The sequence below is a fragment of the Scyliorhinus canicula genome, chromosome 17 (genome assembly GCF_902713615.1).
Source record: "Scyliorhinus canicula chromosome 17, sScyCan1.1, whole genome shotgun sequence".
Classification (NCBI taxonomy): domain Eukaryota; kingdom Metazoa; phylum Chordata; class Chondrichthyes; order Carcharhiniformes; family Scyliorhinidae; genus Scyliorhinus; species Scyliorhinus canicula.
The window spans coordinates 129,954,109-129,971,663 of NC_052162.1; the positions used below are offsets into that span (position 1 = coordinate 129,954,109).

The 17,555-nt window shown below is 51.1% G+C and overlaps 2 protein-coding genes across 2 annotated transcripts in view; both read right to left on the bottom strand.

Annotated features, from left to right (window-relative positions):
- The window catches only part of LOC119951302 (gastrula zinc finger protein XlCGF8.2DB-like), a 62,011-nt gene that overhangs the window by 7,268 nt on the left and 37,188 nt on the right, over window positions 1-17,555 (bottom strand). The window lies entirely within an intron of this gene.
- LOC119951317 (gastrula zinc finger protein XlCGF8.2DB-like) lies at window positions 7,852-10,964 on the bottom strand. Its single transcript, XM_038774417.1, has 2 exons — window positions 10,880-10,964; window positions 7,852-10,146 (listed from the first exon to the last, which is right to left on the bottom strand). The coding sequence occupies exon 2, from the start codon at window positions 10,084-10,086 to the stop codon at window positions 9,271-9,273; it is 816 nt and encodes a 271-aa protein (XP_038630345.1). The 5' UTR covers window positions 10,087-10,146; window positions 10,880-10,964; the 3' UTR covers window positions 7,852-9,270.

Below are 17,555 nucleotides of genomic sequence, written 5' to 3' on the forward strand. Positions count from 1 at the left end.
GATGGTTGATTCTCTCATTTTTGGAGATTGCTACTGTCTGGAACTTATGTGGCACAAATGTAGCTTGCCACTTCTTAGCCCAAGTCTGGATATTGTCCAGGGTCTTGCTGCATTTGGACATGAACTGCTTCATTATCTGAGGAGTTGGTGAACGGTGCTGAATATTGTGTAATCAATAGCGAACATCCCCACATCTGTCCTGACGTTGGAAGGTCATTAATGAAGCAGCTGAAGATGGTTGGACCTAGGACACTACCCTGAGGAACTCCTGCAGTGATGTCCCAGGATTGAGGTGACTGACCTCTAACAACCACAACCATCTTCCTTTGTGCTCAGTCTGAGTTTACACCCTGATTCCCATTGACTCCAGTTTAGCTGGGGCCCTTGATGTCACACTCAGTCAAATGCTGCCTTGATGTGAAGGACAGTCACTCTCGCCTCACAAAGTAAATTGTTTTATGTTTATATATATGTATTAAAAAAAACGATTCATGCTATATCAAGAGTTTTATATGTAATTAATAAATAATACATAAAGTGTCAGTAGATAAAACCTTTAATGACGACGATGGGATCTCCCAATTTCTCTGCTGTGTGGGGACTCCAGCTGGCGCTCCAGCTCGCTTCCTGTGTCCTGGGGAACCACGGCTGCAGCAAATTCCTCCAGTCACTCAAACTCAGGGTTTCCGAGGTGCAGGAGCGGCCGGAGGCACGGAGGGGCATCGGAGCTGAAATAGGTCATTTGAGAACTCTCTGCCATTCCACTGGATCACACTGGTCCATCCTTTCTGTGGGGGGGACACATTTCAAGCTTTTGCTCACTCAAGGGGCCGATGGATCAAATTCCGGTAAAATAAGGTTTCGTACAACATTAAACATGATTTTTTTAAATGTCAAAGTCGAAGCAATAATCTTTTTTCAAAAGAGTAATGAATAAAAATGCCCATTTAAATGTGTCCCAAGCAACAGAGTTCACCAATAAAACTTTTTTTTTTTTGAGTGAGGCCTTTTCACTTCAGGGGCGGAGAAAAACTAGGCCCGAGGGGAGGGGTGGGGAAGAGGCTAGTGAAGGGATCGGGTTTAACAAACGCTGATCTCGCAAAGTGCCTTTGTTGGTGCATGTTCCGTGCTGCCTTGGGCAGAATTCATGTCGGTGTCAGAAGCAGGCTACCCGTCAGCCCTCCTCTCCTGACCGGCATTGTCGGGCAGCACAGTTGCTTCACAGCTCCAGGGTCCCAGGTTCAAGCCTGCGTGGGTTTGCTCCGGTTTCCTCACACAGTCCAAAGATGTGCAGGTTTGGTGGATTGGCCCTGCTAAATTGCCCTTAGTGACCAAAAAGGAGGGGGGGGGGGGGTTACTGGGATAAGGTGGAGGTGTGGGCTTGGGTAGGGTGCTCTTTCCAAGGGCCGGTGCAGACTCAATGGCTTCCTTCTGCACTGGAAATTCTATGATTGTCGATAGGATTTTGGGATGGGGGGGGGGGGTCTCGAGTTCTCTCACACACAGACTCTCTCTCTCCCTCTCACACACAGGCTCATACGAACAAGGAACAGGATTTGCCCACTTGGGTCATCGATCCTGCTGCGTCATTTAATAAGACCACGGCTGATCCGACAGTCACCTCAAATTTGCATCCCGCCTCCCCCCCACCCGATAACCTATCACCCCCTTGCTTACCAAGAATCTATCCACCACTGCCTTAAATGTATTCCAACTCTGCTTCCAGAACGTATTCAGGAAGAGAGTTCCAAAGACTCGTGGCCCTTGAGAGCAAATATTTCACCTCATCCGTTTTAAATGGGTCACCCTTATTTTTAAACGGTGACCCTCGAGGTCAAGGTTCTGTCGCAAGAGGAAACGTCCTCGCCACATCCATCCCTGTCAAGACCCCTCTCAGGATCTTATCCCTTTCGATCAAGTCGTCTCTTTGCTCAACTCCAGCGGATACCAACCTAGCCTTTCCCCTGAAGTCAACCCGCCCAGTCCAGGTATTAAGTCTGGTAAACCTTCTCTGAACTGCTTCTAACACATTTAGATCCTTCTTTAAATAAGGAGAATAATGTACACAGTGATCCAGATGTGGTCTCACCAATGCTCTGTACAACTCTCTATTTTTTGGATTTCCCCTTGCATTAAATGATATTAGAACCACAGAAAAGTTACAGAAGACGGCCAACTGGCCCATTCTATCATCTTTCCTAATTGCTTGCTGCACATGTATATCAGCCTTTTTCAATTCATGCATTAAGACACCCAGATCCCTCTGCATCTCACAGCGCTACGATTTATCATAATTTAGATAATATGCATCTCTTTGATACTTACTGCCAAAATGGACAATTTCATATTTACTCACATTATATTCCACTTGCCAGATCTTTGCCCACTCACCTAACCTATCTATATCATTTTGTAGCCTCCTTATGTCCTCTTCACAATTTACTTTCCTACATATCAATGTGTTTTCCAACCACCCCATCCTCCAAGTCATTGATATAAGTTGTAAACAGTTGAGGTCCCAGCACTGATCCTTGTGGCACACCACTCGTTACAACTTGCCAACCTGGAAATGACCCATTTATGCCTACTCTCTGCTTCCTTTTGGCCAATCAACCTTTGATCCATGCCAACATCTAACCATAAGCTTTATTCTCCGCAGCGTGATTTCCATTTCACCAAACCATATTGTCTCTACCTGCTCACCTCGAGCCTATCCACGTGACCTGCTATCGATTCGTTGTAACTTCTAACATGTTCCGTATGAGACATATTAAGCCCGTAGTTTCCAGCTTTGTCTCCCTCCCTTTTTGGATAATGGAGCACATTCCCCACCTTCCAATCTACTGGGACTTTCCCCTAATCTAGGGAGTTTTGGAAAATTAAAACCAGTGCGTCAATTATCTCACCAGCAACTTCATTTAAGACCCCAGGATGAAGTCCATCAGGACCCAGTCTCTTGTCAGCCACCAGCTCCAACACTTTATTCAGTACCAATTCTCTGGTGACTGGTAATTTTCCTGAGTTCTTCCCGCCCTTCCATTTCTTGATTCATAGCTGCTCTGGGATGATACTTGTATACTCTATAGTGAGCTGCTCTATTTGTGGGCAGCACAAGTGGTTAGCACTGTGGTTTCACAGCGCCAGGGTCCCAGGTTCGATTCCCCGCTGGGTCACTGTCTGTGCGGAGTCTGCACGTTCTCCCCATGTCTGTGTGGGTTTCCTCCAGGTGCTCCAGTTTCCTCCCACAGTCCAAAGATGTGCAGGTTAGGTGGATTGACCACGCTAAAATTAACCCTTAGTGACCAAAAAAAGGTTAGAAGGGGTTATTGGGGGCAGCACGGTGGCACAGTGGTTAGCATTGTTGCCTATGGCGCTGAGGTCCCGGGTTCGAATCCCGGCCCTGGGTCACTGTCCATGTGGAGTTCGCACATTCTCCCCGTGTCTGCGTGGGTTTCGCACCCACAACCCAAAAGATGTGCAGGATAGGTGGATTGGCCACGCTAAATTGCCCCTTAATTGGAAAAAATAATTGGGTAATCTAAATTTATATTTAAAATAAAGAAAAAAGGGGTTATTGGGTTACAGGGATAGGGTGGAAGTGAGGGCTTAAGTGGGTCGGTGCAGACTCGATGGGCCGAATGGCCTCCTTCTGCACTGTATGTTCTATGAAGACTGATGCAAAATACCTGTTCAAAGGTGGCACAATGGTTGGCACTGCTGTCTCACAGAGCTAGGGACCTGAGTTTGTTTCTAACTTGGGTGACTGTGTGGAGTCTGCACGTTCTCCCCGTGTCTGCGTGGGTTTCCTCCGGGTGCTCCTGGCTCCCTCCCACAGCCCTAAAATGTGCAGGTCAGGTGGCTTGGCCATGCTAAATTGCCTCTTAGTTTCCAAATGTTGGGTGGGGTTACGGTGATGGAGTGGGCCGAGGTGTGCTGCTCTTTCGTAGGGCCGGGGCAGACTCGATGGCCTGAACGGCCTCCTTCTGCACTGCAGGGATTCTATGACTTCTATGACATTTCCTGGTTTTTCATGATCAATTCTCCAGATAGACTTTATATAGCACAGCGCCAGGGACCCAGGTTCTATTCCGGCCTTGGGTGACTGTCTGTGCAGTTTGCATATTCTCTCCTATGTCTGCGTAGGTTTCCTCCCACAGTCCAAAGATGTGCAGGTCAGGGGGATTGGCCACGATTAATTGCTCCTTAGTGTCCAGGAATGTGCAGATGAGGTGGATTATGGCGGGAGAGTGGGTGCTGACCCGTAAGACATCGGAGCAAAATTAGGGCACTCGGCCCATCGAGTCTGCTCCGCCATTCAATCATGGCTGATATTTTCTCATCCCCATTCTCCTACCTTCTCCCCATAACCCCTGATCCCCTTATTAAGCAAAAACCCATATATCTCTCTTAAAGACACTCAGTGATTTGGCCTCCACAGCCTTCTGCAGCAAAGAGTTCCACAGATTCACCACCCTCTGGCTGAAGAAATTCCTCCTCATCTCTGTTTTAAAGGATCGGTCCTTTAGTCTAAGATGGTGTCCTCTGCTTCTAGTTTTTCATACAAGTGGAAACATCCTCTCCACGTCTTCTATCCAGGCCTCACAGTATCCTGTAAGTTTTAATAAGATCCCCCCTCATCCTTCTAAACTCCAACGAGTACAGACCCAAAGTCCTCAACCGTTCCTCACACAAGCTCTTCATTCCAGGGATCATTTTTGTGAACCTCCTCTGGACCCTTTCCAAGGCCAGCACATCCTTCCTTAGGTACAGGGCCACAAACTGCTCACAATACTCCAAATGGGGTCTGACCAGAGCCTTATACAGCCTCAGAAGTACATCCCTGGTCTTGTATTCTAGCCCTCTCGACATGAATGCTAACACTGCATTTGCCTTCCTAACTGCTGACTGAACCTGCACGTTAAACTTGAGAATCTTGAACAAGGACTCCCAAGTCCCTTTGTGCTTCTGATTTCCTAAGCATCTTCCCATTTAGGAAATAGTCTATGCCTAAATCCCTCCTTCCAAAGTGTGTAACCTCACTTTTGCAAATGGTCTCCTTCTGCACTGTGGGATTCTATGGATCTAGTCTATGTATTCTGAAATATCCCCTTAAATGCCTGTCACAGCATCTCTATTGACCTATCCTTTAACCCAATTGGCCAATTCACTTTAGCCAGCTCTGCTTTCATGGCCTCATAATTGCCCTTATTTAAGTTTAAAAATAGAGTCTCAGACCCACTCCCCTCTCCCTCAAACTGAATGTAAAACTACTTTTGCACGAGAGGGATTCTGTGATTCATCCAAACAAGCCCAAAAAAAATCTCACACCCGTTGGACAATTGCAAGGACTGAGGCTTGTGCACGGCCTGCCCTCGGGAGTCCCCTTAACTGCCCTCCTGGAATATAGCGCAGAGGTAACCCCCACCACGACGTGCCGCAGTGAATGCAGCTCAGCATCCAGCTCACTAACACTGGAGCCGGAAACACCGAGGGCACACGTGTTTGCACTGGCATACATCCCTTGCCATTGCATCTCGTCACCAGCTATCTCGAAAACTTATTAATTAATTAATAATTGCTAATTCATTAATATATAATTAGTAAAGCCCACGCCTCCCAGTAGTATGACCAATAAACTTTACAATACTGATAAAATGTAGTTCCTAATAGGACCAGTTACTGATTTGCCTGCTCCTGCACTCTCGTGGAAGTCAAATGCTGGAGACCGAAAAGAGTAGAGGAAAAAAGTACATCCTCCCCCTCCCACCCAGCCCCCACTCAGCACACTGTACTTCTTGCAGTAAGACTGAAGCACCTCTTCCACCACCCCTACCACCCGCGCACCGAATTCCCACTTTGAACCGAATCTGAAAAGTAGACCATGCACCTCTTACTGACTCTCTCACACACACGTACTCCCGATGAGGTTTGGGCATTCCATCAGGAGAAATCGGTCAGGGGTTGGTGGCCAGGGCCTCTTCTCATTTGACAGGCCCCTCAATTCCAGCACTCCCGGGCCCACCCTCCCTCCAGCCAGCTGCCATCCCCCTCCCTCCTGGGGCCTACCCAACCTCTACCCGCTCCCTGGGCCTACCCTCCCTTGAGCCAGCTGCCTCCCCTCCCTCCCATGGCCTACCCGACCTCTAGCCGTTCCCTGGGCCTACCCTCCCTCGAGCCAGCTGCCTCCCCTCCCTCCCGGGGCCTACCCGACCTCCAGCCGCTCCCTGGGCCTACCCGCCCCCCGGGTCTACCCACTCCCTGGGCCTACCCGCCCCCCCAGCCGCTCCCCGGGTCTACCCGCAATCCAGCCACACCCCGGGTCTACCCGCTCCCTGGGCATACCCGACTTCCAGCCGCCTTCCAGGTCTGCCCTCCCACCAGCTGCTCCCCGGGCATACCGTCCCTCCAGTCGCCTCCTGGGCCTACCCGCTCTCCGGGTCCACCCGGCCTCCAGCCGCTCCCCGGGCCTATCCGACCTCCAGCTATTCCCCAGGCCTGCACGTGGCCTCCACCACTTTGCTCCTGTGCTCCTTCGGGGGCCAGAACCTACGCAGGAAGGTTCCACTCTGAAAACAAAGGAGCAGCTAATCACCTTCTCAGTATTCGCTGGTGATCCAATTGAGAGGCTGATTCAATTGGCCATGATAAATTACCCCTTAGTGTCCAACGGTTAGGTGGGGGTTACAGGGATAAGGTGGGGAAGTGGGCCTAGGCAGGGAGGCCCTTGGATTGGTACAGACTCGACGGGCCGAATGGCCTCCTTCTGCGCTGTGGGGATTCTGCGATGATTCTAACCGAGGTTCCAAACAACTGCAGCAAGACACCTTGCACTCAAAGGTGGTTTCGGCCTTCCGAATTGCTTGCCTCACCTCGATGTCAGCTCTCACTGGCTAATGAACAAGGACGCTCATGGTTCCTTTGGACATCGCCACGTGCCAGTCATTCACCATTCACAAAATACTCTGCGCCGCCATTCCTCCCACCCAAAAATGGATAACCTCATACTTATGCACATCATATTCCAAATGGCGGCTCCTGCACCCCCTCACATGACGGGAGGCTAAGGAATTTCTGAAGCACAAGATCCAGAGGTGGGGGGGGAAACCTCTCTCCTCCCCACCCCCCCTCCCCAACTCCTACGGGGAAAGGGTAGATCACAGGTATAGTAAGCAGGAGGACAGGGTACGCGGAGGTAGGCAGGGCAGGGATCCTCCGCGGGGAGGGGGGGCATCCCTCCCCACTCTCTGTTTCATTATGTTACAGAAGGTGGACAGACTCCCACGGGTGCCATTAGACGGGTTCGTTCAACTTGGGTTTGTTTGCTTCACCTCTTTGCTCCAGGCACAGTTCCCACGTGTTCGTTTCTCAGCTGCGGTCCAGGTCAGCTTTATCCTCCCCCCTCGTCTCGGGCGGTTGCTCAGGATAGGGCGCGACTCACTTCCACTCCAGCTCGATGTTCGACGATAAGATGAGTCTGACACGCGATCTGCAGACTCTGCCACGTGCGTTGGCCCGGGGGTGCAGGTGGTGCCTGAAGGTTGAGGCGGACAGGGGTTGCTCAGAGAATTGTGAGTTCCCTCCGACAGGTTGGCTTCAGCTCTGCACGCCAAGGGCAAAGTCGGCTGCTCTCGAGTCACCCTCTTCCATTGTGGCCGATCACAAGCCTTGAGAGGAGGGGTGGCATGGTGAGTGGTCGCCCATGAGCCGACCTTTGACCTCTTCAGGGTTGCTCCAGGGACTTTCCTAATCCGTCTCCGCTGTCCTCCTGAGAGTTTCCTGCCGTAACCGAGTTCTGAATAGATCTGTTGCTTTGGGAGTCTTTTTTTCTCTTTCTTTATCCTTTCACGCCAGCCTTTGTTGCCCATCCCTAGTTGCCCCTTGCTCGGAGTGTGTCACTCGGCTGTTTCAGAGGGGTGTTTAAGAGTCAACCACATTGCTGTGTGGGTCCGGAGTCAACTGCAGGCCGGACGGGTAAGGAAGGCAGATTTCCCTTCCCCTAAAGGAAGGACTTCAGCGAACTGTTTTTAAAAACGATAATTGGCAATATTTTTGTGGCCATCATTAGACTTGCAATTCCAGATTTTTTTCATTGAGTTGTAATTCCACCATCTGCCGTGGTGGGATTTCAACGTGGGCCCCCAGAGTGTTACCCTGGGTCTCTCCGGAATACTAGTCCAGCGACAATATCACTACGCCACCACCTCCCCCAGTGTCGGGCAGACAGACGACATGTCCTAGCCAGTGGAGCCGGCTTTTAGTGCTTCGCGCCTGAATGCTGGGCTGGCTAGGTAGAGAACGCTGCTGTTGGACATCCTTTCTTACCACCAGATCTGGAGGATCTTGCAACAGCACTAGTGGTGGTACTTCTCCGGTGCTTTGAGGTGCCTGCGGTAGATCGCCCAAGTCTCCAAAGCAGGTCAGAGTGCAAGGAGCTCACGGTCCTGTAAACCATGACCGTCGACTCATATTGAGATCCCGGTCCTCAAACAATTTTTCCCCACAGTCGACCAAAGACTGAGCTGGCACAGTGGAGGCCGTGATGAATTTCATCACTCCCTGTCCGCCCTTGCCAGTAGGGAAGTGGTCCATGCTTTTCAGGATCTCGCCGTCGATCTTAACGGGCGGAGGGAGGTGTTGCGCTGCAGGAATTGGTTGGGAGGGGGCACTCAGTTTCTGTGCGTCAATTGAAAGGCCCCGTTTTCTGATCCGCCTTGGGAGAGGGAAACGACAAAATGAGCCGAAGCAGTTTATGTGTGCATATATACACGCACACATACAGGCTTGTGTGGTCAAATCCACTGCAACTGTGCCTGCAATGTCACGGTCACCTCACATTTTACAAAGTTCCTTTCCACGCAGTGCGAGAAACATCTTAAGGTGTTTCAGGAGCGATGACCCTGAACGACACCAGGGGATTATGACGACGCAGATCCATGGGTTCAGTCTCAGGCAGATGTGAAAGATTCCACGGCCACAATTTTTAAGGAAATTGGGTAGTTCTCCCCCGGCGAGGCCGATATTTCACCCTCGGCCAGTCTCACTAAAAACAGATCATCTCTGTTCACGATTGCATCATTGTTTGTGGAGGCTGACTGCACACAGAGACGTCCCGGGGTTGGGAAAGGTGCTATATAAATACAAATTCAGTCAGCTCCAGCCCTGTTACTGCGGTTAGCAGCAGTAACACCCACCCCCATGTATCATAATTGAACAGGTTTTGTCCCCAATCATATTAAGAGCAGCAATAACTACAGCGTCGTAACCGTGCAATCATGTGTGAACACACTGGTGTTTCACCAGACTGGACGATTGAGGGAACCCCTTCCCACACACGGAGCAGGTGAATGGTCGCATCCCCGCGTGCACTCGCTGGTGTCTCAGCAGGGTCGAAGACTGAGCGAAGCCCTTCCCACACTGGGAGCAGGTGAATGGCCTCTCCCCAGTGTGAACCCGCTGGTGCCTCAGCAGGTTGGAGGCTTCGGTGAATCTCTTCTCGCACACAAAGCAGGTGAACGGCCTCTCCCCGTTGTGAGTTCGCTGGTGCCTCAGCAGGTGAGAGATCTGCGTGAATCTCTCCCCGCACTTGAGGCAGGTGAACGGCCTCTCCCCGGTGTGAGCCCGCTGGTGCTTCAGCAGGTCGGACGAATCCGAGAATCCCTTCCCACACACGGAGCAGGTGTACGGTCGCTCCCCGGTGTGAACTTTGTGGTGTCTCAGCAGGTGGGAGAATCGGGTGAATCCCTTCCCGCACATGGAGCAGATGAACGGCCTCTCTCCGCTGTGAACCTGCTGGTGGGACAGCAGGTTTGACGATCGGACGAATCCCTTCCCACACACGGGGCAGGTGAACGGCCTCTCCCCGGTGTGACTGCGTCGATGCGTTTCCAGCTCGGAGGGGTAACTGAACTCCTTGCCGCAGTCCCCACATTTACATGGCCGCTCCCTGTTTTGGTCGCACTTATGCCTCCCCAGGTCGTACAATCGGTTGAATCCACGTCCACACACAGAACACGTGTACGGTTTGTCTGCAACAGGAATGCTGCTCTCCCCTTCTACATTGCCGATGATCTCCACGTTCTGCTGCATCGTGTGGCTCGGTCAGTTTGACGCAGTCGGATACGAGCTTCCCATGGGCAAACCCTCTCCCTGTAAAACAAGTTTATGTCAGTAATTAAAAATTCCAAGGAGAGGCTTTAAGGGTGACACAGTGGTTAGCACTGCTGCCTAATGACACAAGGGACCCGGGTTCTATTCAGGCCTTGGTTTACCACATGTTCTCCCCGTGTCTGCGTGGGTTTCCTCCGGGTGCTCGTGTTTCCTCCCACAATCCAAAGATGTGCAGGTTAGGTGGAGGTGGATTGCCCATGCGAAATTACCCGTTAAGTGTCCAAAGATGTGCAGGTGAGGTGGGGTTACAGAGATAGGGTAGTGGAGTGGGCCTGGTTGGGGTGCTCTGTCGGAGGGTCGGTTCAGACGTGATGGGCCTCCTTCTGCGTTTTCGGGGATCTATGGATGCAAATACCCAAGACTTCAGAGTTTGTATGCTGTTGTTGCTCCAAAACCCTCGATTCCAACTCTCTCCAATTGAAATCAGTTTTCTCACTGTGTCTCTGGCCCCTTTAAATTACAGGTGAACACAGGGACGTTGTCCCTTTAAATATGCAGATCAGTGACAGCCGCAGTGCGCATGTTCAGTTGACCGGCACTGCGTCTGCGCACTGGACCCCGGAGAGGGGGAAGGGGGGGACGGCCATTGAGGGGCCGAATTGGCGACCGAAGGTGAGGTTTCCCCGAATCGAGTGAATGAGCCCGAGGATGGAACGACGGTGGAGAAGCGAAAAAAAAAAAGGGCGAAGGGCGTCAATTAAAAAAGACAAACCTGAAAGGTGGCCCGGGAGCTGACAGACAACGAGCGAGGCGGACGCGACAGCGGCGGTATGAGGCGCAGACCACGTGATTTCCCATGGGGGCGGGGCGGCAGGGCCGGGCGGTGATTGACATGAGCTCCGACCAATCGGCACCGCGCGGGGCGGGACCGGAGGACCCGCTTTGGGCGGCCGGTCCTCCAAGCTGCCGGCCCATTGTGACGTCGGCTCAGGAGGCGACTGGAAATAAAACCCCGCAGCGACCGCAAAAGCTGAGACCAAACCCGAGTTCTTAACTTTCTGCCCAGACAGTCTGGACTGGCAGAGTTGTCCTCACCATCCTTTGTTGCCTGAACAGCATCTGACATTCACAATTCTCCACTCCTTTCAACAACTCTCCCCTTTAGGATTGCTGGCGCAGTGGTTAGCGCTGCTGCCTCACGGCGCTGAGGTCCCAGGTTCGATCCTGGCTCTGGTTTGCTGTCCGTGTGGAGTTTGCACATTCTCCGCGTGTTTGCGTGGGTTTCCTCCGGGTGCTCCAGTTTCCTCCCACAGTCCAAAGACGTGAATTGGCCAGGCTAAATTACCTTCAGGGTCCAAATTGCCCTTAGTGTTGGGTGGGGTTACTGGGTTATGGGGATAGGGTGGAGGTATGGGCTTGGGTAGGGTGCTCTTTCCAAGAGCCGGTGCAGACTCGATGGGCCGAATGGCCTTCTGCACTGTAAATTCTATGAAATCTATGTGCAGGATAGGTGGATTGCCCCTTAATTGGAAAAAATAATTGGGTAATCTAAATTTATTTTAAAATAAATAGGATTGGTGAGGATATTGCCAGGGCAGCTGCCAGTTCCACTCCACGCTGTTTGTCCGGAGTGCAGACAAATGTTCCCGTCTTAACAGTTCGCCCTTGGCCAGTCTTGGTTGGGCTACGAACTTGCCTGCCTCAGAGGAATCCACCCGCGACAGTATAGGTAGGAGTGACCACCGACCTGTCCTGGCACGGTGGCCTCACGGCGCCAGAGACCCGGGTTCGATTTAGGGTAGCAGGGTAGCATGGTGGTTAGCATAAATGCTTCACAGCTCCAGGGTCCCAGGTTCGATTCCCGGCTGGGTCACTGTCTGTGTGGAGTCTGCACGTCCTCCCCGTGTGTGCGTGGGTTTCCTCCGGGTGCTCCGGTTTCCTCCCACAGTCCAAAGATTTGCGGGTTAGGTGGATTGGCCATGATAAATTGCCCGTAGTGTCCTAATAAAAGTAAGGTTAAGCAGGATGTTATTGGGTTACGGGTATAGGGTGGATACGTGGGTTTGAGTAGGGTGATCATGGCTCGGCACAACATTGAGGGCCGAAGGGCCTGTTCTGTGCTGTACTGTTCTATGTTCTATGATTCCGCCGTTGGGTGATTTTGTGGAGTTTGTACATTCTCCCTGTGTCTTGTGTCCGTTTCCTCCCACAGCCCAAAGATGTGCCGGTTAGATGGATTGGCCATGCTAAATTGTGTCCAAGGATGTCTAGGTTAGGTGGAGTTAAGGGGTTACGAGGGTAGGGCGCGGGGTGGGCCTATCTAGGATGCTCTCTGAGGTTGGTGCAGGCTTGATGGGGCAAATGGCCTCCTGTGCTGTAGTAATTCGATGGTTCACATTGAGGATACCCACCATCTTGTGTGGCACTGCCTCTGTGCTAGAAGTCATAGAATTTAGAGTGTAGAAGGAGGTCATTTGACCCATCGAGTCTGCATCGGCCCTTGGAAAGGAACTACTTAAACCCACGCCTCCATCCGATAACCCTGTAACACCAGCTAATATTTTGGACACTCAGGGGCAATTTAGCATGGCCAATCCACCTTACCTGCACATCTTTGGACAGTGGGAGGAAACCAGAGCAGGAGTTCCTCAGGGTAGTGTTCTAGGCCCAACCATCTTCTGCTGCTTCATCAATGACCTTCATTCCATCATAAGGTCAGAAGTGGTTGACGACTGCACAATGTTCAGCACAATGTTCAGCGCCATTCGCGACTCCTCAGATAATGAAGCAGTCCATGTCCAAGTGCAGCAAGACCCTGGGCAATATCCAGGCTTGGCAGACAAGTGGCAAGTTACATTTGTGCCAGGCAATGGCCATCTCCACCAAGAGAGAATCTACATCTCTCCATGACATTCAATGGCATTACCATCACTCAATCCCCCACTGTCAACATCCTGGGGTTTACCATTGACCAGAAACACAACTGGACTAGCTATATAAATACTGTGACTACCAGAGCAGGTCAGAGTTTAGGAATCCTGCAGCGAGTATTCACCTCCTGACTCGCCCAAAGCCTGTCCATAATCTACAAATCAAGAGTGTGATGGAATATTCTCCACTTGCTTGAGTGCGGCTCCAACAACACTCGAGAAGCTCAACACCATCCAGGAGAAAGCAGCCCCGCTTTGATCGGCACCCCATCCACAAACATTCACTCCCTCCACCACCAAAGTATAGCAGTAGATCCTGTCCGCCACTATAAACCTTAACATAGAACACAGAACATACAGTGCAGAAGGAGGCCATTTGGCCCATCGAGTCTGCACCGACCCACTTAAGCCCTCACTTCCACCCTATCCCCGTAACCCAATAACCCCTCCTAACCGTTTTGGACACTAAGGGCAATGGCCAATCCACCTAACCTGCACATCTTTGGACTGTGGGAGGAAACCGAAGCACCCGGAGGAAACCCACGCAGACACGGGGAGAACGTGCAGACTCCGCACAGACAGTGACCCAGCGGGGAATCAAACTTGGGACCCTGGTGCTGTGAAGCGACAGTGCTAACCACTTGTGCTACCGTGATGCCCTTAACTTCTGATGCATATTGGCAAACGTTTGTACCATGCACGAGATGCACTGCATTTACCTGCCAATTCTCCTTCGACAGCACCTTCCACACCTGTGACCTCTACAACCCAGAAGGATAAGGACAGTGGGTGCTTGGGAAACACCACTATTACCACCTGTGAGTTCCAACCTGCATCTCCTCCAGCCACGGATTCCTTACCTCCTGCTCTTGTTGCTGCTGCAGAGGCGGAATCTGATTGGTGGGGAAGGGAGCGGAAATTATCATGAGTTGGAGGGACAGAAACAATTCTCTTTCTAAAGATTAGGTGGATTGGCCAGGTTAGGTGGGGGTACGGGGATGGGAGGGGGCGTGGGCCTGATCATAGAATTTACAGTGCAGAAGGAGGCCATTTGGCCCATCGAGTCTGCACCAGCTCTTGGAAAGAGCACCCTGCCCAAGCCCACACCTCCACCCTATCCCCATAACCCAGTAACCCCACCCAACACTAAGGGCAGTTTTGGACACTAAGGGCAATTTATCATGGCCAATCCACCTAACCTGCACATCTTTGGACTGTGGGAGGAAACCGGAGCACCCGGAGGAAACCCACGCACACACGGGGAGAACGTGCAGACTCCGCACAGACAGTGACCCAAGCCGGGAATCGAACCTGGGACCCTGGAGCTGTGAAGCAATTGTGCTGACCACTATGCGACCGAGCTGCCCTGGTAAGGTGCTTTTTCAGAGGGTCAGTGCAAACTCGATGGCCCGAATGGCCTCCTTCTGCACAGTAGGGAATCTGTGGATATTATGGATTCAGATCAGAACAGATCAGTGGAAAGTTGTGTGTGGAATCAGAGGAGATCGGGGAAGCATTAAATGGATATTTTTCGTCGGTGTTTACACTGGAGAAAGACAATGTTGTCGAGGAGAACACTCAGGTTCAGTCGACCAGGCTAGGTGGAATTGAGGTTCAAAAGGAGGAGGTGTTAGCAATTTTAGAAAATGTCAAAATAGATAAGTCCCCTGGGCCAGATGGGATTTATCCTAGGATTCTCTGGGAAGCCAGGGAGGAGATTGCAGAGCCTTTGTCCTTGATCTTTATGTCGTCTTTGTCGACAGGAATAGTGCCGGAAGACTGGAGGATAGCAAATGTTGTCCCCTTGTTCAAGAAGGGGAGTAGAGACATCCCTGGTAATTATAGACCTGTGAGCCTTACTTCGGTTGTGGGTAAAATGTTGGAAAAGGTTATAAGAGATAGGGTTTATAATCATCTTGAAAAGAACAAGTTGATTAGCGATACTCAACACGGTTTTGTGAAGGGTAGGTCATGTCTCACAAACCTTATTGAGTTTTTTGAGAAGGTGACCAAACAGGTGGATCAGGGTAAAGCTGTTGATGTGGTGTATATGGATTTCAGTAAGGCGTTTGATAAGGTTCCCCACGGTAGGCTATTGCAGAAAATAAGGAAGTATGGAATTGAAGGTGATTTAGCGGTTTGGATCAGTAATTGGCTAGCTGAAAGAAGACAGAGGGTGGTGGTTGATGGCAAATGTTCATCCTGGAGTTCAGTTACTAGTGGTGTACCGCAAGGATCTGTTTTGGGGCCACTGCTGTTTGTCATTTTTATAAATGACCTGGAAGAGGGTGTAGAAGGATGGGTTAGTAAATTTGCAGATGACACAAAGGTCGGTGGAGTTGTGGATAGTGCTGAAGGATGTTATAGGATACAGAGGGACATAGATAAGCTGCAGAGCTGGGCTGAGAGGTGGCAGATGGAGTTTAATGCGAAAAAGTGTGAGGTGGTTCACTTTGGAAGGAGTAACAGGAATGCAGAGTACTGGGCTAATGGCAAGATTCTTGGTAGTGTAGATGAACAGAGAGATCTCGGCATCCAGGTACATAAATCCCTGAAAGTTGCCACCCAGGTTAATAGGGCTGTTAAGAAGGCATATGGTGTGCTAGCCTTTATAAGCAGGGGGATTGAGTTTCGGAACCACAAGGTCATGCTGCAGCTGTACATAACTCTGGTGCGGCCACACCTGGAGTACTGCGTGCAGTTCTGGTCACCACATTATAGGAAGGATGTGGAAGCTTTGGAAAGGGTTCAGAGGAGATTTACTAGGATGTTGCCTGGTATGGAGGGAAGGTCTTACGAGGAAAGGCTCAGGGAATTGAGGTTGTTTTCGTTAGAGAGGAGAAGGCTGAGAGGTGACTTAATAGAGACATATAAGATAGTCAGAGGGTTAGATAGGATGGACAGTGAGAGTCTTTTTCCTCGGATGGTGATGACCAACACGAGGGGACATAGCTTTAAATTGAGGGGTGAGAGATATAGGACAGATGTCAGAGGCAGTTTCTTTACTCAGAGAGTAGTAGGGGTGTGGAACGCCCTGCCTGCAATAGTAGTAGACTCGCCAACTTTAAGGGCATTTAAGTGGTCACTGGATAGACATATGGATGAAAATGGAATAGTGTAGGTCAGATAGGCTTCAGATGGTTTCACAGGTCGGCGCAACATCGAGGGCCGAAGGGCCCGTACTGCGCTGTAGTGTTCTATGTTCTAGAACCTGGCAATTTATCCTGGCCAATCCATCTAACAGCACGTCTTTGGACTGTGGGAGGAAACCCACGCAGACACGGGGAGAACGTGCAGACTCCACACAATCAGGTCCCTGGGGCTACGAGGCAGCAGTGCTAACCACCGTGCCGCCCCTTTGGAATAACTTTTATTTGTCACTTTGCGGGTTGTGTCTTTTCCTCTGAGGGGGTAAAGAGGGCTGTTTCTGCCAGTCCTTTTGGGAAGAGGCCCTGAGGCGAGTCCTTTTTTTTTCAAATGTAAATTATTATAAATAATCAGTCCCCAGTTACAACAACCTCCCTTGGTTTAAAAGGGGGGAAGAACAGGAAGAAAATGGTGATCTCAGAACCCTCATCAGAGGATGCAGAGGAAAGAGGAGATGGCAGTGGATCAGTGCCGGTGAAGAGGCTCTGAGAGAGAGTGAACGTTGGAGGGGGGGGGAGAGAGAGAGACTGGGTGTGGTAGTATGACTAGGGGTATTACGGTACCTGAAAGTGAGCTGCTATTGGTGCAGAGGACTCGCTGCCCATTGGCCCGGGTAAGTCATGTACCTCTCAGCCAATTGGCTGAGAGGTAGGTAGCTCCGCCTGTGAGGCGGGATATAAGAACCCGTGCTTCCCGGCAGTCGGCCTTTCTTCTGTACGTCTGCTGCCGGGCACACTTCTTGTGCATTAAAGCCTATCGTTCGGACTTCATCTACGTCTTGTGTCCATTGATTGTGCATAAATTTAATGCACAGGATATTAAAGGATGGAGCTTCATATCAAGCCGGAGTGCCTTCAACCCAGCCCGCACGCAGCAAATGCAACAGCAGCATTTAAACACTGGCTGGCTTGTTTCAATAGCTACTTGAGCACAGCCGAAAACGTCCCGACGAGGGAACAGAAATTGCACATCCTCCACTCGTGCGTTGGCACCGCCGTGTACACGCTCATTGAGGACACGACAGACTAGGACACGGCCATGGACTTGCTTAAAGGACATTTCATCCGGCCGGTGAACCAGGTCTACGCTCGGCATTTACTGGCCACGAGGCAGCAATTCCCTGGTGAGTCTTTAGACGGATTTTACCGGGCCCTCCTTGTTCTGGGGAGGAACTGCGGCTGCCCACAAGTTTCTGCGGCCGGGCACACCGAACTTTTAATCAGCGACGCTTTCGTTGCGGGTATGCAATCTTCCCAGATCCGCCAGAGACTTTTAGAGAAAGAAACTTTAAGCCTCACCGAGGCACGGGCACTCGCCTCCTCCCTAGAGTGTCGCCAATCGTAACGCACGCGCGTAGGCCCCCTGCCATGG

Excerpts from the sequence above, each read along its gene's own strand:
- LOC119951317 (XM_038774417.1), bottom strand. The coding sequence starts at position 10,086 with ATGCAGCAGAACGTGGAGATCATCGGCAATGTAGAAGGGGAGAGCAGC.